The sequence below is a fragment of the Gopherus evgoodei genome, chromosome 5 (genome assembly GCF_007399415.2).
Source record: "Gopherus evgoodei ecotype Sinaloan lineage chromosome 5, rGopEvg1_v1.p, whole genome shotgun sequence".
Lineage (NCBI taxonomy): Eukaryota > Metazoa > Chordata > Testudines > Testudinidae > Gopherus > Gopherus evgoodei.
This window is the reverse complement of record NC_044326.1, coordinates 86,642,109-86,657,561: the sequence shown is the minus strand read 5'-3', so window position 1 is coordinate 86,657,561 and position 15,453 is coordinate 86,642,109. Positions and strand designations below refer to the sequence as shown.

General features: G+C 39.0%; 1 protein-coding gene across 1 annotated transcript in view; it reads right to left on the bottom strand.

Moving 5' to 3' along the window:
* The window catches only part of NR3C2 (nuclear receptor subfamily 3 group C member 2), a 265,632-nt gene that overhangs the window by 59,293 nt on the left and 190,886 nt on the right, over positions 1-15,453 (bottom strand). Inside the window, 1 exon segment of the mRNA XM_030563606.1 lies at positions 3,355-3,471. Coding sequence (XP_030419466.1) covers positions 3,355-3,471 — 117 coding nt within the window.

Genomic DNA, 15,453 nt, shown 5'->3' with positions numbered 1-15,453 from the left:
TAGTCTCCACAGCCAGAATGGTAAATCATTTAATTTGCAAATTGACAATCAATCCTATTTATCTTAAACATTTTATCAATATTTCAGTAAGCCTTAAGACCATCAAATTTTTGTTGTTGCAAGGGACAAACTTTCTGATAGGATTCAAGGAAGAAAAGTATTCTGGGCCTGTACCATAGTACATTCAGGAAGAAAACGTCAGAACTTCTTAAATCTATCTGGTCCATAAATAATTGAAAATTAATTACAGTATCTTGGAAAAAAGCATAGACTAAAAATGGGCCAAACATTTTTAATACAGTTGCTTTATCTGAATCTCTTTCAATAATTAAGTCTAACATACAGCATTAGAAGCAAAAAAAAAACCCCAAACAGTGGGTACAGAAACAGTTCACAGTAATACTTGTTGCAGGGAGAGGGCGAGAGATTCTCTGTGAAGGAGAGGGATGGACTATGTTAACATTTAGGTACTTTAACTTTTGTAGCAACTACTAATTATCGTCCCTTCTCATAAAATCAGACAGACCCATGGAGTAAATAACCTCACTGAAGAAATCATTATGTGGTGACTTCATGAATAATTGTCCAAAAGCTATCAAAGTATAAAAGGAGAATGGATGATGATACAATTTTCATCATATATAATAAGGTAGTAAATGATAAAATAGCTATATTAACTTGAGTAAGTCTTCTCTGTTGGTTTTTGTAAGCACTGTTTTAGATACATTTTTGTAAAAGGTGCCAAAACACGGCACAGATGCTTTAACATAAAACAAAGGACTACATTTTAAAAAAAAGCCTGAACACTATAAGGCAAAATGTACATACTCAAAATACACACATAACAGTCTGTATTACTGTAAACCCAGAAAAAAAGACCAATGGTGTCAAAAAAGATCAGCAAAATACATGAGGATGAGCAAAGATGAGCAAAATAAAACTCACTGCATTTATTCCAGAAAAATGTGGAATATTTACCCTGGATTTTCCATTATTCTGTTAATTTTGTTTGCTAATAAAAAGTTTTCCATACAGAGACGAAGAAAGAAGTAAGATGGTAGCTAACTTTTACATTATAAAATGTAATGTGCTTTGAAAATTCTACTGAAGAAAAGTTTGAGTAAGAGTTTTTGTTCTTTCATTCTGATCAACAGATCAGGAGGGATACAAAGGAGAGTGAATTTCTTTAGAAACCCTAGGAAGACAGATCCAGAGCAATATCTGGGGACTACCATTTAGAATTTAAAGAAGTTTTCCAATAGGCCCTGTCTAAAACATACAACCTATTCGGTTAGAAAATAAGTTCCCTTGGAAGTCCAACACATACGGCAGCTTTGATTTAGTTTGTCTTTGGGGTATATCTTTCATTCAAATTAGATGGTGTGAAATTAAATTGAGATAATTTCTCTAAGCAAGAAGAGCAGAGATAATGGGAGAATCTCTTCCATTTCTGTAGATAAATAGTACAGGTTGCCCTCTTCCTACTATTCAGTTACACCTCTTTCACTTCCTCAGAGGAGGGAGCATAAGGTGCATGCATGAGCTGGACAGATACTCCTAGCGGAAAAATCTCTGATCAAGGGTTTGAGAGGCTCATCCGCACCTGAAATAGAACAAACATGGGGACACTACTTGAAGAATTGATCATTCCAATGCCAATTAGATCTTTACCTTGAGACAGCTATTTGAAAGCACTGCTGAATTTAATAAGCCATGTGCACCACTTTTTATAGACTTCTGTCAGGCCTTTGATTCAGTGCATGAGCAAGTCTGTGGGATCTGATAATGCAACCTGACACTATCTTCCCAGGAATGCCATTGATAGAAGATCTCTATAATAGAATGGAAAGCTGTGTTTGAGTAACAGATACATGGCATGGTTTCCTATCGCCACAGGAATTCATCAAGGCTGCATTCTTTCACCATCATAGTTTGATATTGGCATTGATTGGTTGATGGACAAAATTGAGGGAACAACTCTTGCTGTTGCACTGAACAGAAGACCATACTGCTTCAAGATCTCAAATATGTGAATCATATTGTCTTGTTGGCTCAGTTCACTGAATCACTGCAGCTGATGGACGATCTGGCTTAACAAGAAGCAGTGCTCACTGGTCTGGTTATTAATCCAGATAAAACAAAGTCTCTGGCCATTACCATCAAGCAGCCTCCAGCTCTTGATTCCAACCACCTCAGTCTCAACCTGTCAAGACAGAACATTGAGTAGCTGGCAACTGTCAAATATTTGGGCAGGCATAGACAGTGCAGGAGGATGCTCGAAAGATGCAGACACTAGTAAGGCAGCAATTTTGGGCCCTTCAGTTGCCTCTACAGGGACACTGTGACACCAAAGTTGCTGTGAAGCTGCAGATCTATAGTACCACTGTTTTTATCATCTCTGTTGTATAGAATTGAAACACAGGCACTGAGAAAGGCTGAAGAAGACTGGATTGATGTTTTCGATTCTCATCATCTACATCAACTGCTCCACATCAAGTGGCAGGAAAAGATCAGAAATGAGGATGTTGAAAGCAGAACCCACCAATCACCTCCATCAGAACAGGTTCAGTGGCTGTCTTGTATGTATATATTGCAATAGAAGACTAATGAATTCCGAAATACGTATACCAAAGAATACCACTACACATCCAGTGATTACATGGACACCAGCAGCTTCGATAGTGTGATAAGATCGCCAGTGATGAACATACACTGAATATCCAGTCAAACCATCTTACGGACCTAGCCAGAGATCAATGTGGTTGGTGCTCAATCTGCAAGGAGGCCAAGTCCCTTTGGGATTTGCCATGATCACGATGACAACAACATGATTTTCAGAATGCTTGTGATAATTATATTATAAAGAAAATGTTTTCAGTCCTGTTATTTGAATATGAATTAGGCAGCATTAATCTATCAAAATAAATGCATATTCAAACTACAGCAGACTTCAATTTTTACTAGAATGGACATTAACATTAAAGCTGAGAGGTATCACTTTGCAAGATCTTGTCTTTTGTTAAGATGTACAATGTTTTTAAATGATCTCAAGAACTTTCCCCATCATCACCACAAAAAATCCCATACACAATTCTTGAAGCTTCCACACTCATAGCTTTAGTTAAACGCCACTAAAATTACTGTCAGCAGCAAACACCCGCTTTTCTTGTTCTGAGCCATAAAATACATATTTCCAAAAAACTGATTTAGAATGACAGTAGGGCTTATTAGCTTTTGCGCATTTCTCTCAGTGTAAAGGTTTGAGATTATGCAGCTATGTATGTAAAAAGAAGCATGTTAAAAATATTTTTGCCTAATAAGATTAAAATAAATAACTCTAAATGTTATGCTTACCTCCTAAATTCATTCCAGCTTGTAGACACTTCTGTAATCGGCAAGCTGGGCAGTTCTTCCTTCGAATCTTATCAATAATACAGTCATTTCTTCCTGCACATAGGTAATTGTGCTGCCCTGAATGAACCAAAAACAAAACAGAATGTTATTTGGATACTGTATATATAAATATTTCCCATTCATTCTATTTTCCATTCATTCTGCAGTCATTTTGAGTTTACCGTTAATGCACAGAATCTCTCTTCCCATTCTCTAGCTACCTTGGTGACCTATAATAGAACCTTCCCTCATGCTTCCAAAGCAAACATAAACTACCCCTTTCTACAGGAAGTTGGACCTTCAGTTTTCATCTTTTCATCAGAGGAGATGAATATTTGCATCACTCATTAGATGGATTTCTTTTCTATCCCGTGAACAGGATTAAACTGCTTATTTAAAAATGGGTCTCAGATACACTGGGGTTGAGGTTTTTGGGAGCCTCTACAGTTGTATCATCATTACAAGTTATTTAAGACCCACAAGTACAAAGCTCTGTTCTGTACAAAAAATAAAGATATAGTCCCTGCCCCATAGTGTTTACAATCTAAATTAGAAACAGACAATACAGGGCAGATGTAAAATAAACTATTACAATAGAGTCCAATCTTTTTAAGCAGTTCAGAGTGTGTTTGTTTTAAACAGTTATCTTATATGTAGTTGATTATTTCTGAAAGCTTTGCAAATAAGGGTCTGATTCACCAATGCATTACTCCAATTTTATGCAGTTATGAATCAAGCCCAATGGATGGATTTGAATTGAGAGAGGGCAGATATTTGGTTCACAATGAATAAAAGAAAGGAAGTATAAACAAAGGAAGAAGGCATGAAGATGAGGGTGTGGAAAGGATACAAAAGGATATTCAGTTTTGCAGATTGGGAAAAGGCAGAAATAAGAGCAGAATTGTAGGTGGGGCAGTATCATGAAGAATTTTTTAAAATAAACACAAGATGCTTAAATCTGATATGGAAGGAAAGACGACAGCAGCAAAGTGCTAGCATAACATGGTCAGAGTGATGTGAGAGAAGATCATTTTAGTTGCATCCTTTTATTCAGACTGGAAGGGGCATGATGCAATGTTGGGTACATCAGAAGAGGATGAGTTTGCAGCAGCTGGGGTAACAGATATCCTGTACATATATAAAGAGGTTTTGTGGCATGACTAGGGAGAGCTCAGAGTAGGTGTAGAGAAAGAAATGACAGGATTTGACAAAAGCATGGATTCAGAAGAATAGACAAAAGTCAAATACAATACTGATGTTGTCAGTTTGTGCAACAGACACAATAAAAACATTAGCTGTGAACTGTGAAGGAGAAGCATTTGGGAGAAAAGAGGGCAAGTTCAGTTTTCACTTTATTGAGTTTGAGGTACCAGTGAAGATGTCAGAGAGACAAGATGGGGGGGGCGGTAAATGAGAGGAGTTTTGTGAATTATCATAGAAGAAAAGGTAACTGAAATATGGGAGTGAATGAGGTTGTTCACAAAAAGAGTACAGAGGGCGAAGACAAAAGGCCAAGAACAGCACCGGCAGATTGTGGCGAAGGGATGAGGAACCACTCAGGCATTGTGGTGAAGTAGTGGTTAGAGAAGTATGAAGAAAACTAAGAGTCAAGAGAACTGACTGTAGCACTGTGACAAAGGAAACTGCTAGATCAAGGAGGCCATTAGGAAGAGCTCTATATTGGTGTCAGTAAAAGCACTTGGAGTGAAATGGAACAAGTAGGAACTGGATTGCAGAGGTGAAGAAGCTTGGAGGCAAAAGAACGCAGGGACATGGGGCACTAATTAGATACAGACATACAGCCACAGGAGATTTTTTTCCAAACAGGAGGTACAAAGTAGGTTAAAATGCCTAGGGAGCTGCTAATGGCAAGTGCCAGGATGCTCACCACGAGGCAGAATAACTTCCTGTGGAGACTCAAGGAAAATAGAAGCACAAAATTCAACAGGGCACTTTGAACTAGGACTCAGGAGAACTGGGTTCTATTCCTGGCTATTCCACTGATATGCTGTCTGACCTTGGGCAAGACTTCTGTGACTTTGTTTTCCCTCACGCCCTATGTCTGTCTGGTCTACTTAGAATGTAAAGGCAGGGACCTTTTACATCCATTCATCACCTGGCACAGCAGGGACCCAGTGTCACTTGGGTCTGCTAGACACTGCTGTAAGACAACAAATAAATCGTAATAAAATGGTGAATTAAAAACCTAAAGTCCTATAAGTATGCCACCGGAAGTTTAATAAGAACTCTGATCCCTGCAGCACAACTCCGACAAAAAGACTGGAACTTTGGGGTAGTCCATTCATGAATGTGTGTCGAAGAAAGAAAACAAATTAAAAGCAAGCTGGATAATATAATGAAACTAGGGCTGTCAAGCAATTAAAAAAATTAATTGCATGATTAATCGCACTGTTAAACAATAGGAGAATATCATTTATTTAAATATTTTTGAACATTTTCTACATTTTCAAATATATTGATTTCAATTACAATACACAATACAAAGTGTACAGTGCTCACTTTATATTTATTTTTATTACAAATATTTGCACTGTAAAAATCAAAAGAAACAGTATTTTTCGAATCAGCTAATACGAGTACTGTAGCGTAATCTCTTTATCTTGAAAGTTAAACTTACAAATGCAGAATTATGTACGAAAAATAACTGCAGTCAAAAACAAAACAATTTAAAAACTTTAGAGCCTATAAGTCCACTCAGTCCTACTTCTTGTTCAGCCAATCACTCAGACAAACAAGTTTGTTTATATTTGCAGGAGATAATGCTGCCCTCTTCGTGTTTACAATGTCACCTGAAAGTGAGAACAGGTGTTCACATGGCACTGTTGCAGCTGGTGTCGCAAGATATTTATGTGCCAGACATGCTACAGATTCATAAGTCCCTTCATGCTTCAACCACCATTCCAAAGGACTTGCATCCATGCTGGTGATGGGTTCTGCTTGATAACAATCCAAAGCGCTGCAGACTGATGCATGTTCATTTTAATCATCTGAGTCAGATGCCACCAGCAGAAGGCTGATTTTATTTTTTGGTGGTTCAGGTTCTGAAATTTTTGCATTGGAGTGTTGCTCTTCTAAGACTTTTGAAAGCATATTCCACACCTCGTCCCTCTCAGATTTTGGAAGGCACTTCAGATTCTTAAACCTTGATTTGAATGCTATAGCTATCTTTAGAAATCTCACACTGGTACTTCCTTTGCATTTTGTCAAATCTGCAGAGGAAGTGTTCATTTTAAGAACATCATGGGCTATAACATGAAATACATGGCAGACTGTGGGTAAAACAGAGCAGGAGACATACAGTTCTCTCCCAAGGAGTTCAATCGCTAATTTAATGAATGCATTGTTTGTTTGTTTTTCAAATAAGCATCGTCAGCATGGAAGCATGTCCTCTGGAATGGTGGCTGAAGTATGAAGGGGCATATGAATATTTAGTATATCTGGCATGTAAATACCTTGCAAACTCGGCTACAAAAGTGCCATGTGAATGCCTGTTCTCACTTTCAGATGACATCATAAATAAGAAACGGGTAGCATTATCTGCTGTAAATGTAAACAAACTTGTTTCTCTTAGGCCACGTCCACACTACAGAGTAAAATCGAAACTAATAAAATCGATTTTATAAAACAGATTTTATAAAATCGATTTTACGCGTCCACACTAGGGCACGTTACTTCGGTGGTGTGCGTCCATGGTCCCAGGCTACCATCGATTTCCGGAGCGGTGCACTCTGGGTAGCTCAGTAAAAGAATGGGACCAATAACTTCGATTTCCGTCCACACTAACCCTAAATCGATATAGTAATATCGATTTTAGGGTTACTCCTCTCGTTGAGGAGTACAGAAATCGATTTTAAGACCCCTTAAAATCGATTTTAAGTGCCTTGTAGTGTGGATGAGTACAGCGTTAAATCGATTTAACGCTGTTTAAATCGATTTAACGCTGTAGTGTGGACCAGGCCTGAGTGTGGCTGAACGAGAAGTAGGACTGAGTGGACCTGTAGGCTCTAAAGTTTTACATTGCTTTGTTTGAGTTCAGTTATGTAACAAAAAAAATCTGTATTTGTAAGCTGCACTTTCATGATAAAGAGATCGCACTACAGTACTTGTATGACATGAATTGAAAAATACTATTTCTTTTATCATTTTTACAGTGTAAATACTTGAAATAAAAATAACAAAGTGAGCACTATATACTTTGTATTCTGTGTTGTAATTGAAATCAATATATTTAAAAATGTAGACAAACATCCAAAAATATTTAATATATGTCAATTGGTATTCTACTGTTTAACAGTGAGATTCAAAAATATTAATCATGATCAATGGCAGTTTTAGTTAATTGTGTGAGTTAATTGCGATTAATCAACAGCTTAAACAAAACCAACTTGAAAACTGATATTTAAATAAGCCTGCTAAAATAGTAATTGAAAAGTAAAATCATAATGGGCTAATCTTAAAAGGAAAATCTGCTTAAAATGTAATATGTTTGTGTACAAAATCAACCTATGTAACATAGAAAGATATCATAATGAAGGTCATTTAGGTGACCACCAAGAGAAAAATGTATTTAATGCCTATTAATATATTTTCTGTCTACTGATTTAATACACCTTCTAAAAATATTATGCAACAGAACTGCAAATTGGAATGCAAGTCTAAAATTAAAGTGAAAAGTAAGTATTAAAGTAATGCTGAATACTAAAAGGGTGTCATTCAAAAACCTAAATTTTGATATAATTTTAAAGAATTTGATATTTTCTGCTGGAAATGTGTGTATGAATGTTCAGTACTGCAGCTTTTCAGTGTTTTGCACAATGTCCTTTGTACAACACGGAGTACTGCAATTCCATTTTTAGGCTTTCACAGGCGGGTGCAGGCTATTAATATGGCAAGTCAGCTCTGATGCTGCAAAATGAACCCCTCTGCAGATTTCCCCTGAAGGCAGTTTGTTCTATGAAATTGTACACCTGCTAAGTCAACATATTTCATTATGGCTTTCAAAAACTGATGAGCTTAGTAGAAGTAGGTTAACATTTATGTACTTCAGGATAATTATATAGGATATATTTTGTATACATTGTGGAAATGTTTATTTGATTTAAATCCTTGTCTTACTGTGCCCTTCACAAGACATATTCCTTCTATACCTGAATACTTTCATGAGTCAGATTTAGGATACTTTGGTTAGACTGCAACTACTACATACGCTTTCTGTTGCTAAATGTTTACTGAAAATATAATTCAGTAAAGACATATCAATTTTGAAACACTGTGTCCTTGAAAACTTCAACTAATATGAGATGCAAACAGCTTTTCTTTTAAATTGCACAGAAATATAGTATCCATTGACAAGCTCTTAAAGTTCTCAATTCCATAGGCCAATTTACTTGGATAAAAGTCTAGAAATATTTTAAAACACTTTACCTGTAGATATTCTTTTTAAGTTCTCACTTAAGTAGAAATTATACAACAAAATAATGCAAAAACCTCTACATCAACTCCCTATAATTGTTTATTTTTTACATAATTAATGGAACTGTGTTTAGATGCATATACAATTAAAACTGTGGTATGCTAAAAAACATCCCTAATGATGTGAAACAAACCAACAAAAGCAAGGCAATTCAAAATTATATCACTATTAAATGTAATATCCTACATTTATATAGCACACCTCGATCTCAAGTATCCCCAAGGAGCTTTACAATTGATAATAAATTACTGTACCCCATCTCACTCCCTTCTTCCCTTTGATTTCAATGGGAATTAGGAAATAGGCACTTCTGAAAATACCACCAGGTGCCTATCTGGATCCTTGGATGCCTAAATGTCTTTGAAAATCTGGCTCTTTCTACCTTCTCTCTTTCTCTGTCTCCTGATTCTCCAACTGCCCTTCTAATTCTCTATTTCAGCCTCTTAATTCTGGCTACTCCTCCCTTCCCACACTCTTTCCCTCTCTGAGTTATGGCCTCTGACACACACTGAGGCAACTAGCCCTTTCACTGAAGTGCCACCAGGGCCACTCTGAGCGCTGTGAAAGGTCAACTGAGCTACAACGCTTATTGAAACAGCAGTGTTTTAAAGTACTTTGTTTCATGTATTGTAGGCTTTGGTTTATTTTTTAATTGGGATGACAAGTAGGGAAGAAATAAGAAGGAAAAGGAAAAAAGGGAAAGAGAAATAGGCACAGCTTGTCACCCGTTTAGCCATGATCAGAAGGCTGGGTTTTGTAAATATTCTGGCACAGGTAAGTCTTTTGGAGAGATCTGAAGGAAGATAGTGGCTGTTTGGATATTATCAGGGAGGTTTTCCCATCCATAAAGGACAGTTGGGAGAAAGTGCAGAAGTGTTTAAGGGAGATGCTGACTGGTGGGCAGCACAGCCTGGGACTACTGCAGAAAGCGGAATTCAATAACACAGTAGGTTACCAGGTCAGTTAGGTTGGGAGGGAATGAATTATGAAGGACCCTAAATATAAAGACAAGAGTTTGTATGGAGCGTGGAAGTGAAGACAGAGCCAGTGGCGGGGCTCCAAGAGGGTGCCGATGTACTCCTAGTAACAAGCCCAAATAGTGATTTTAGAGTAACATTCTGAAGACACAAGAAGAAAGCAAAACTTGAAGGCCAGAAAAGAGAGGTTGCAGTAATCAAGATGGGAAATTGAGTAGAGCCCTGCAAATCTCTGGATATCCACTTTATACCTGCAGATATTTGCATCCGCAGACCATTTTTGTGGATTGCAGATGGATGCAGATCCAAATTATATATTTAAAGCCCTGCAAATCTGCAGATATCCACATTATACCCACAGATATTTGCATCCATGGATCGTTTTTGTGGATCACGGATAGGGTGACAGACAGCAAGTGTGAAAAATCGGGACGGGGTAGGGGGGTAATCGGAGCCTATATAAGAAAAAGACCCAAAAATCGGGACTGTTCCTATAAAATTGGGATATCTGGTCACCCTAATCGCGGATCAGATGTGGATGCAAATGTCGTATGACTTCAGGGCTCTAAATTATGAGATTTTGGCTGATAAAATAGAGAGGAAAGGAGAGATTTGAGAAAAGCACTAAGATTTAGAAAAACTCAACATGTGCAATAAGGGAGAGGACTGAGTCAACGATAGCACCCAGATTACGGAATTGAGTGACTAGGAGGATGGTGCTATTGTCCAAGTGATAGAGAAAAGGAAGAAAACAGGGCTGGCAGAGTGGGAGATCGTAAACTCAGTTTGTTCTATACTGAGATTAAGATGACAAATGGACATCTATAAAGAGAAGTCAGGAAGACAGGCCAAGACGCTAGACTGGATGAAGGAATATAGTAGAGAGGGAGATCTGTGAGTCTTCAGCATAAATATGGTAGTTAGAGCCAGGCCTGCAGATAAGAGTACCTGGAAACAGGGAGTAGAGGAAAAGAAGGGGACTAAAGAGTGAGTCTCTCAGGGACACCCACAAAAAAGGGGAGAAGATGATTCAGTAGATGAGACATTAAAAGGAACAATCAGAGAGAATAATAAGATGACAAACACATCAGGAGAACAAAAAGATGACAAACAAAAGACAATGAGGACAACATTTCAAAAAGTAAGGAATGGTCCACGGTATAAAAAATTGCTGAGAAATCTAAGAGGACAATGATAGAATAGAGGCCCTAAGATTTGACCACAAAGAGGTTATTTTAGAGACTTCAGAGCATTTTCAGTGGAGCACAAAGTGGAAGTCAGATGGGAGAGGGTCAAGAATGATATTGGAAGAATGGAACTACAGATGACAGTGATAGTAGAGAGCATGTGAGTCCTGGAATGGAGGAGAGAAGAGAGATTAGGTGATAGTTTGAAAGAGAGATAGGGTCATGGCTAGCATTCTTTAAAATAGGGGAGACCAAAGCATGCTTGTATTGGGAAGGAAAGGAAGCTGATGAGAATGATAGCTTGAGGACAAGAGTTAAATTGTGGATGAGAACAAAGGTGCGGCAGGACAGAAGATGAGAGGGGATGGGGCTATATGTTATACTTATATATACTAGAATATGTTATACTCATCACTATGGCATATAAACACCTTGTTACATTCAACATGAGTCTAGCCCCCGGTTCTCTTCTTTCTGCACGGTTAATTTTTAAATGAAGTTTTCATAAGTATGTCAATTAAGTTCATTTTACAGTTTCTCCTGAAAGCAGCAAGATGCAAGATCATTTTGCACTGTTGAAAGACAGAGTCCATATTTATGTCCAGCCACTGAGAATGCAGGGTCTTACACTCCTGATTTTACTCATATGTTTGACAGCTGCATGATTCCTGAAGACAGAAGCTGACAGGAGAGGTCATGATCCTTAAAAGAGAAGTTGTCTCTTATGTAGGTTTTGGTGAATTCCTTGTATGGTTTTGAAGATTAGAATGGAGACCGTGAATTTGCTTCCATGCTCACTGGGGAGTCAGTGATGTAAATCTATGTTGCTATAGATGGGTTGCTTCATTCTGAACTAAAGTTTCAGAGTAGCAGCCATGTTATTCTGTATCCGCAAAAAGAACAGGAGTACTTGTGGCACCTTAGAGACTAATAAATTTATTTGAGCATAAGCTTTCATGGGCTACAGCCCACTTCATCAGATGCATGCAGTGGAAAACACAGTAGGAAGATATAGATATATACACAGAGAACATGAAACAATGGGTGTTACCATACACCAGGGGTCGGCAACCTTTCAGAAGTAGTGTGCCGAGTCTTCACTTATTCACTTTAACTTAAGGTTTCGCGTGCCGGTAACACATCATAACGTTTTTCAGAAGGTTCCTCTCTATAAGTCTATATTATATAACTAAACTATTGTATGTAAAGTAAACACGGTTTTCAAAATGTTTACGAAACTTAATTTAAAATTAAATTAAAATGCTGATCTTACGCCACTGGCCCACTCAGCCGCTGCCAGCCTGAGGTTCCGTTCACCTAGTTTGGCAGCAAACTGAGCAGGGCCAGTGGCCGGGACCCCAGACCAGGGGTGCAGGTGGGAATGGGGGGGGGGGATGTTGCAGGAGCTCCCGTTTGGTGCTCAGGGTGTGGGTGGGGATGTGAGGGGTGCAAGAGTCAGGGCATGGGGTATGGGGGGGCTGGGGATGTGGGAGGGGTGCAGGAGTCAGAATGGGGTCTGGAAGTGTGTTGGGGGTGCAGGAGTCAGGGTGTGGGATGGCTGGGTATGTGTGGAGGGTGCAGAAGTCAGGAGACACCGGTGGGTGGAGGGGCTGAGTGGGGCCGGGACCCCGGCAGGCAGCAGCGGACCATTAAAAATTGGCTCACGTGCCGTCTTTGGCATGCGTGCCGCAGGTTGCCGACCCGTTATACGTACTCTAACGAGAGTGATCAGTTAATAGCTCACCTTAACTGATCACTATTGTTAGTGTGTGTATGGTAACACCCATTGTTTCATGTCCTCCGTGCATATATACAACTTCCTACTGTATTTTCCACTGCATGCATCCAACGAAGTGGGCTGTAGCCCATGAAAGCATCTGCTCAAATAAATTTGTTAGTCTTTAAGGTGCCATAAGTACTCCTGTTCATTCTGAACTGTCACTTTTTCAAGGCTGCAGTTTTCTTTCCAAGGTGCATTGGAATAAGCAACCTTAGATATCACAAAAGCATGTAGCACTATGGCCAATCAACATTTAACAGGATGGTCATTAACAGGATAGGATGCAACTTCCTGCCCAAACACAGGTAGTAGAAAACACTTAAAGAAACCATAGGTACTAGAGAATCATACAGCGCTGAGGATTCCGGAATACCTTTAGGGCTCTGAATTATTTTGATGATCTCAACAGAAGACATTCTCAAAGGAAACTGATGTAATTGTGGTGGCTAGATCTTTAAAGCATATGTCTCTTCCCAGAAACAAATCAATCTTGTCTGAGTTTAGCTTAACTCAACTCTTCTTTTTATTCAGTTTACTCAAGTCAATAATGGGTTGGGAAGTAAGAGAGTAGGAATCAAATTCTTTTTTCCCACATAGCAATGCAGTAAGGTAAAAGTAATTTTTAGCAAATGCCATTATTGAATTTATATATAAGTAATCCTTGTTTCACTTAAAATAGTTAAGACAAAATGCCTGGAAAATTAACTGTTCAACATAAAAGATAAATAGGTACCACGGGGTTACTTATTAAGAAGAACGTAATAGAGTTGTCACATCAAGAGTATAGCTGCCAGAATCACTTTGTTTATAGTTCTCAAGTTTAGAAAATTGAGACATATAAGATGTACATATTCATGTATAACACTGGTCTATAATTTTTGAGAAGTTGTCTACTTCAGAGATAAAATGTGATATTTATTATGTATTTTGATGTGCTGAATTCAAATATGACAATTAAAACAACTGATTGGCTACTGTTTCTAAGATATTTAAGTTTTTACATTTTATGTCTATGTATATTGTGTAGATAGTAGAGTTTTAATCATAAATTGTAAACCTAGGTCTTTTCATGTGTTTATGGTTGCTTTACATGATAATATTTCACCTGTCCTGTTTATGTAACACTTTAAAAATCAGCAAAAGGGGTATATAAATAAAATTTATTATGAAACAAAAGGCAAAAAACTATGATGTACATAGTTTAGTCCTATTCAGCGTCTACTCTTGGCTTGTCTCTTGTATTCATTAAATGGAACATCTCTTGTCACTGTCCAGCAATAGTCTGCAAGCACTGATGGGCTCCATTTGCCCTGATAGCCTGCCAGGAAATTCCACTGCTGTAGTCTGGAGCCCAACAGCTCTGCCTTACTCTTGGGTAGTTCCAAATCCCTGACAAGGTCATTCAGTTCACCTTGTGTTATGAGGTGTGGTTCAAAGGAGGAGGATGGGAGAAAATGTGGATCCTGTGACATTGATGGTTCAGGACCAGAAGTTTCATTCTCTTCCTCTTCCTCGTCTGACTCAAGTGAGAATGATTCTGGTGCATCAGGACCAGGCAGTCCTTCTCCGTGGGGTACTGGGAGTATAGCTGATGGAATGTTTGGATAATGCACAGTCCACTTTTTCTTCTTTGACACACCTTTCCCAACAGGAGGCACCATGCAGAAGTAACAATTGCTGGTATGATCTGTTGGCTCTCTCCAAATCATTGGCACTGCAAAAGGCATAGATTTCCTTTTCCTGTTCAACCACTGGCGAAGATTTGTTGCACAAGTGTTGCAGCATACGTGTGGGGCCCACCTCTTGTCCTGATGTCCAATTTTGCAGCCAAAATAAAGGTGATAGGCTTTCTTAACCATAGTGGTTATACTGAGCTTTTGTGATGCAAAAGTCACTTCACCACAAACATAGCAGAAGTTATCTGCACTGTTAACACAAGTATGTGTTAAACCCCAAGCTGGGGCCCCAGGGCCAGACAACGGGTGCTCCGGCCTCCATCCCCCAACGGATTTTTCCCCCAGCCCCCAGAACTGTCACTGGTCACGTAGTTGCTTAGAAAGCAGAATTTGCAACAGGAAAAGCAACCTTGTGGTCGGCCGGCCTGGAGGGCCGAAGTTCCCCCGCGACGGTTGCTTCCTGGGTAGGGATGTTGGGGCCCGCTTGCCTCCCTTGTATGGGCATGAGCCACTCGCGACCCCGCAATTGGCTTATTATAAATTATGACGAAAAATTTGCTATATATTGCCGGCCCCCTCCTGGGGACGGGCGGAGAGAACTCGAATTCCCGTCGAACCGTACCCAGGCCTGATCAACCTGAAGCTCTCTCTCGGCTCACGCGTTTCCTGAAGCCTAACCGCTTGCCGGCCGTAATGAAACTTTTGTGGTTTGTATGTGTAAGTAGAATTAGCTGTTAAGTATAACTGTGCTGCTAGATAAGAGGCAAAGACTGATTCCAGCCGCCCCAAGGCTCCTGCTAGGGGAAACCCGTTGACCAGGAAACCTTGAAAGCAAGGGGGACCAGTCGAGCCTCACAATTTGTTTAGTGAGATTAGTTGCTGCATTTATGATTACTAAGAGCACCAATATCACTTTTACTAACCCCTGGAACGACCTGAATAATTA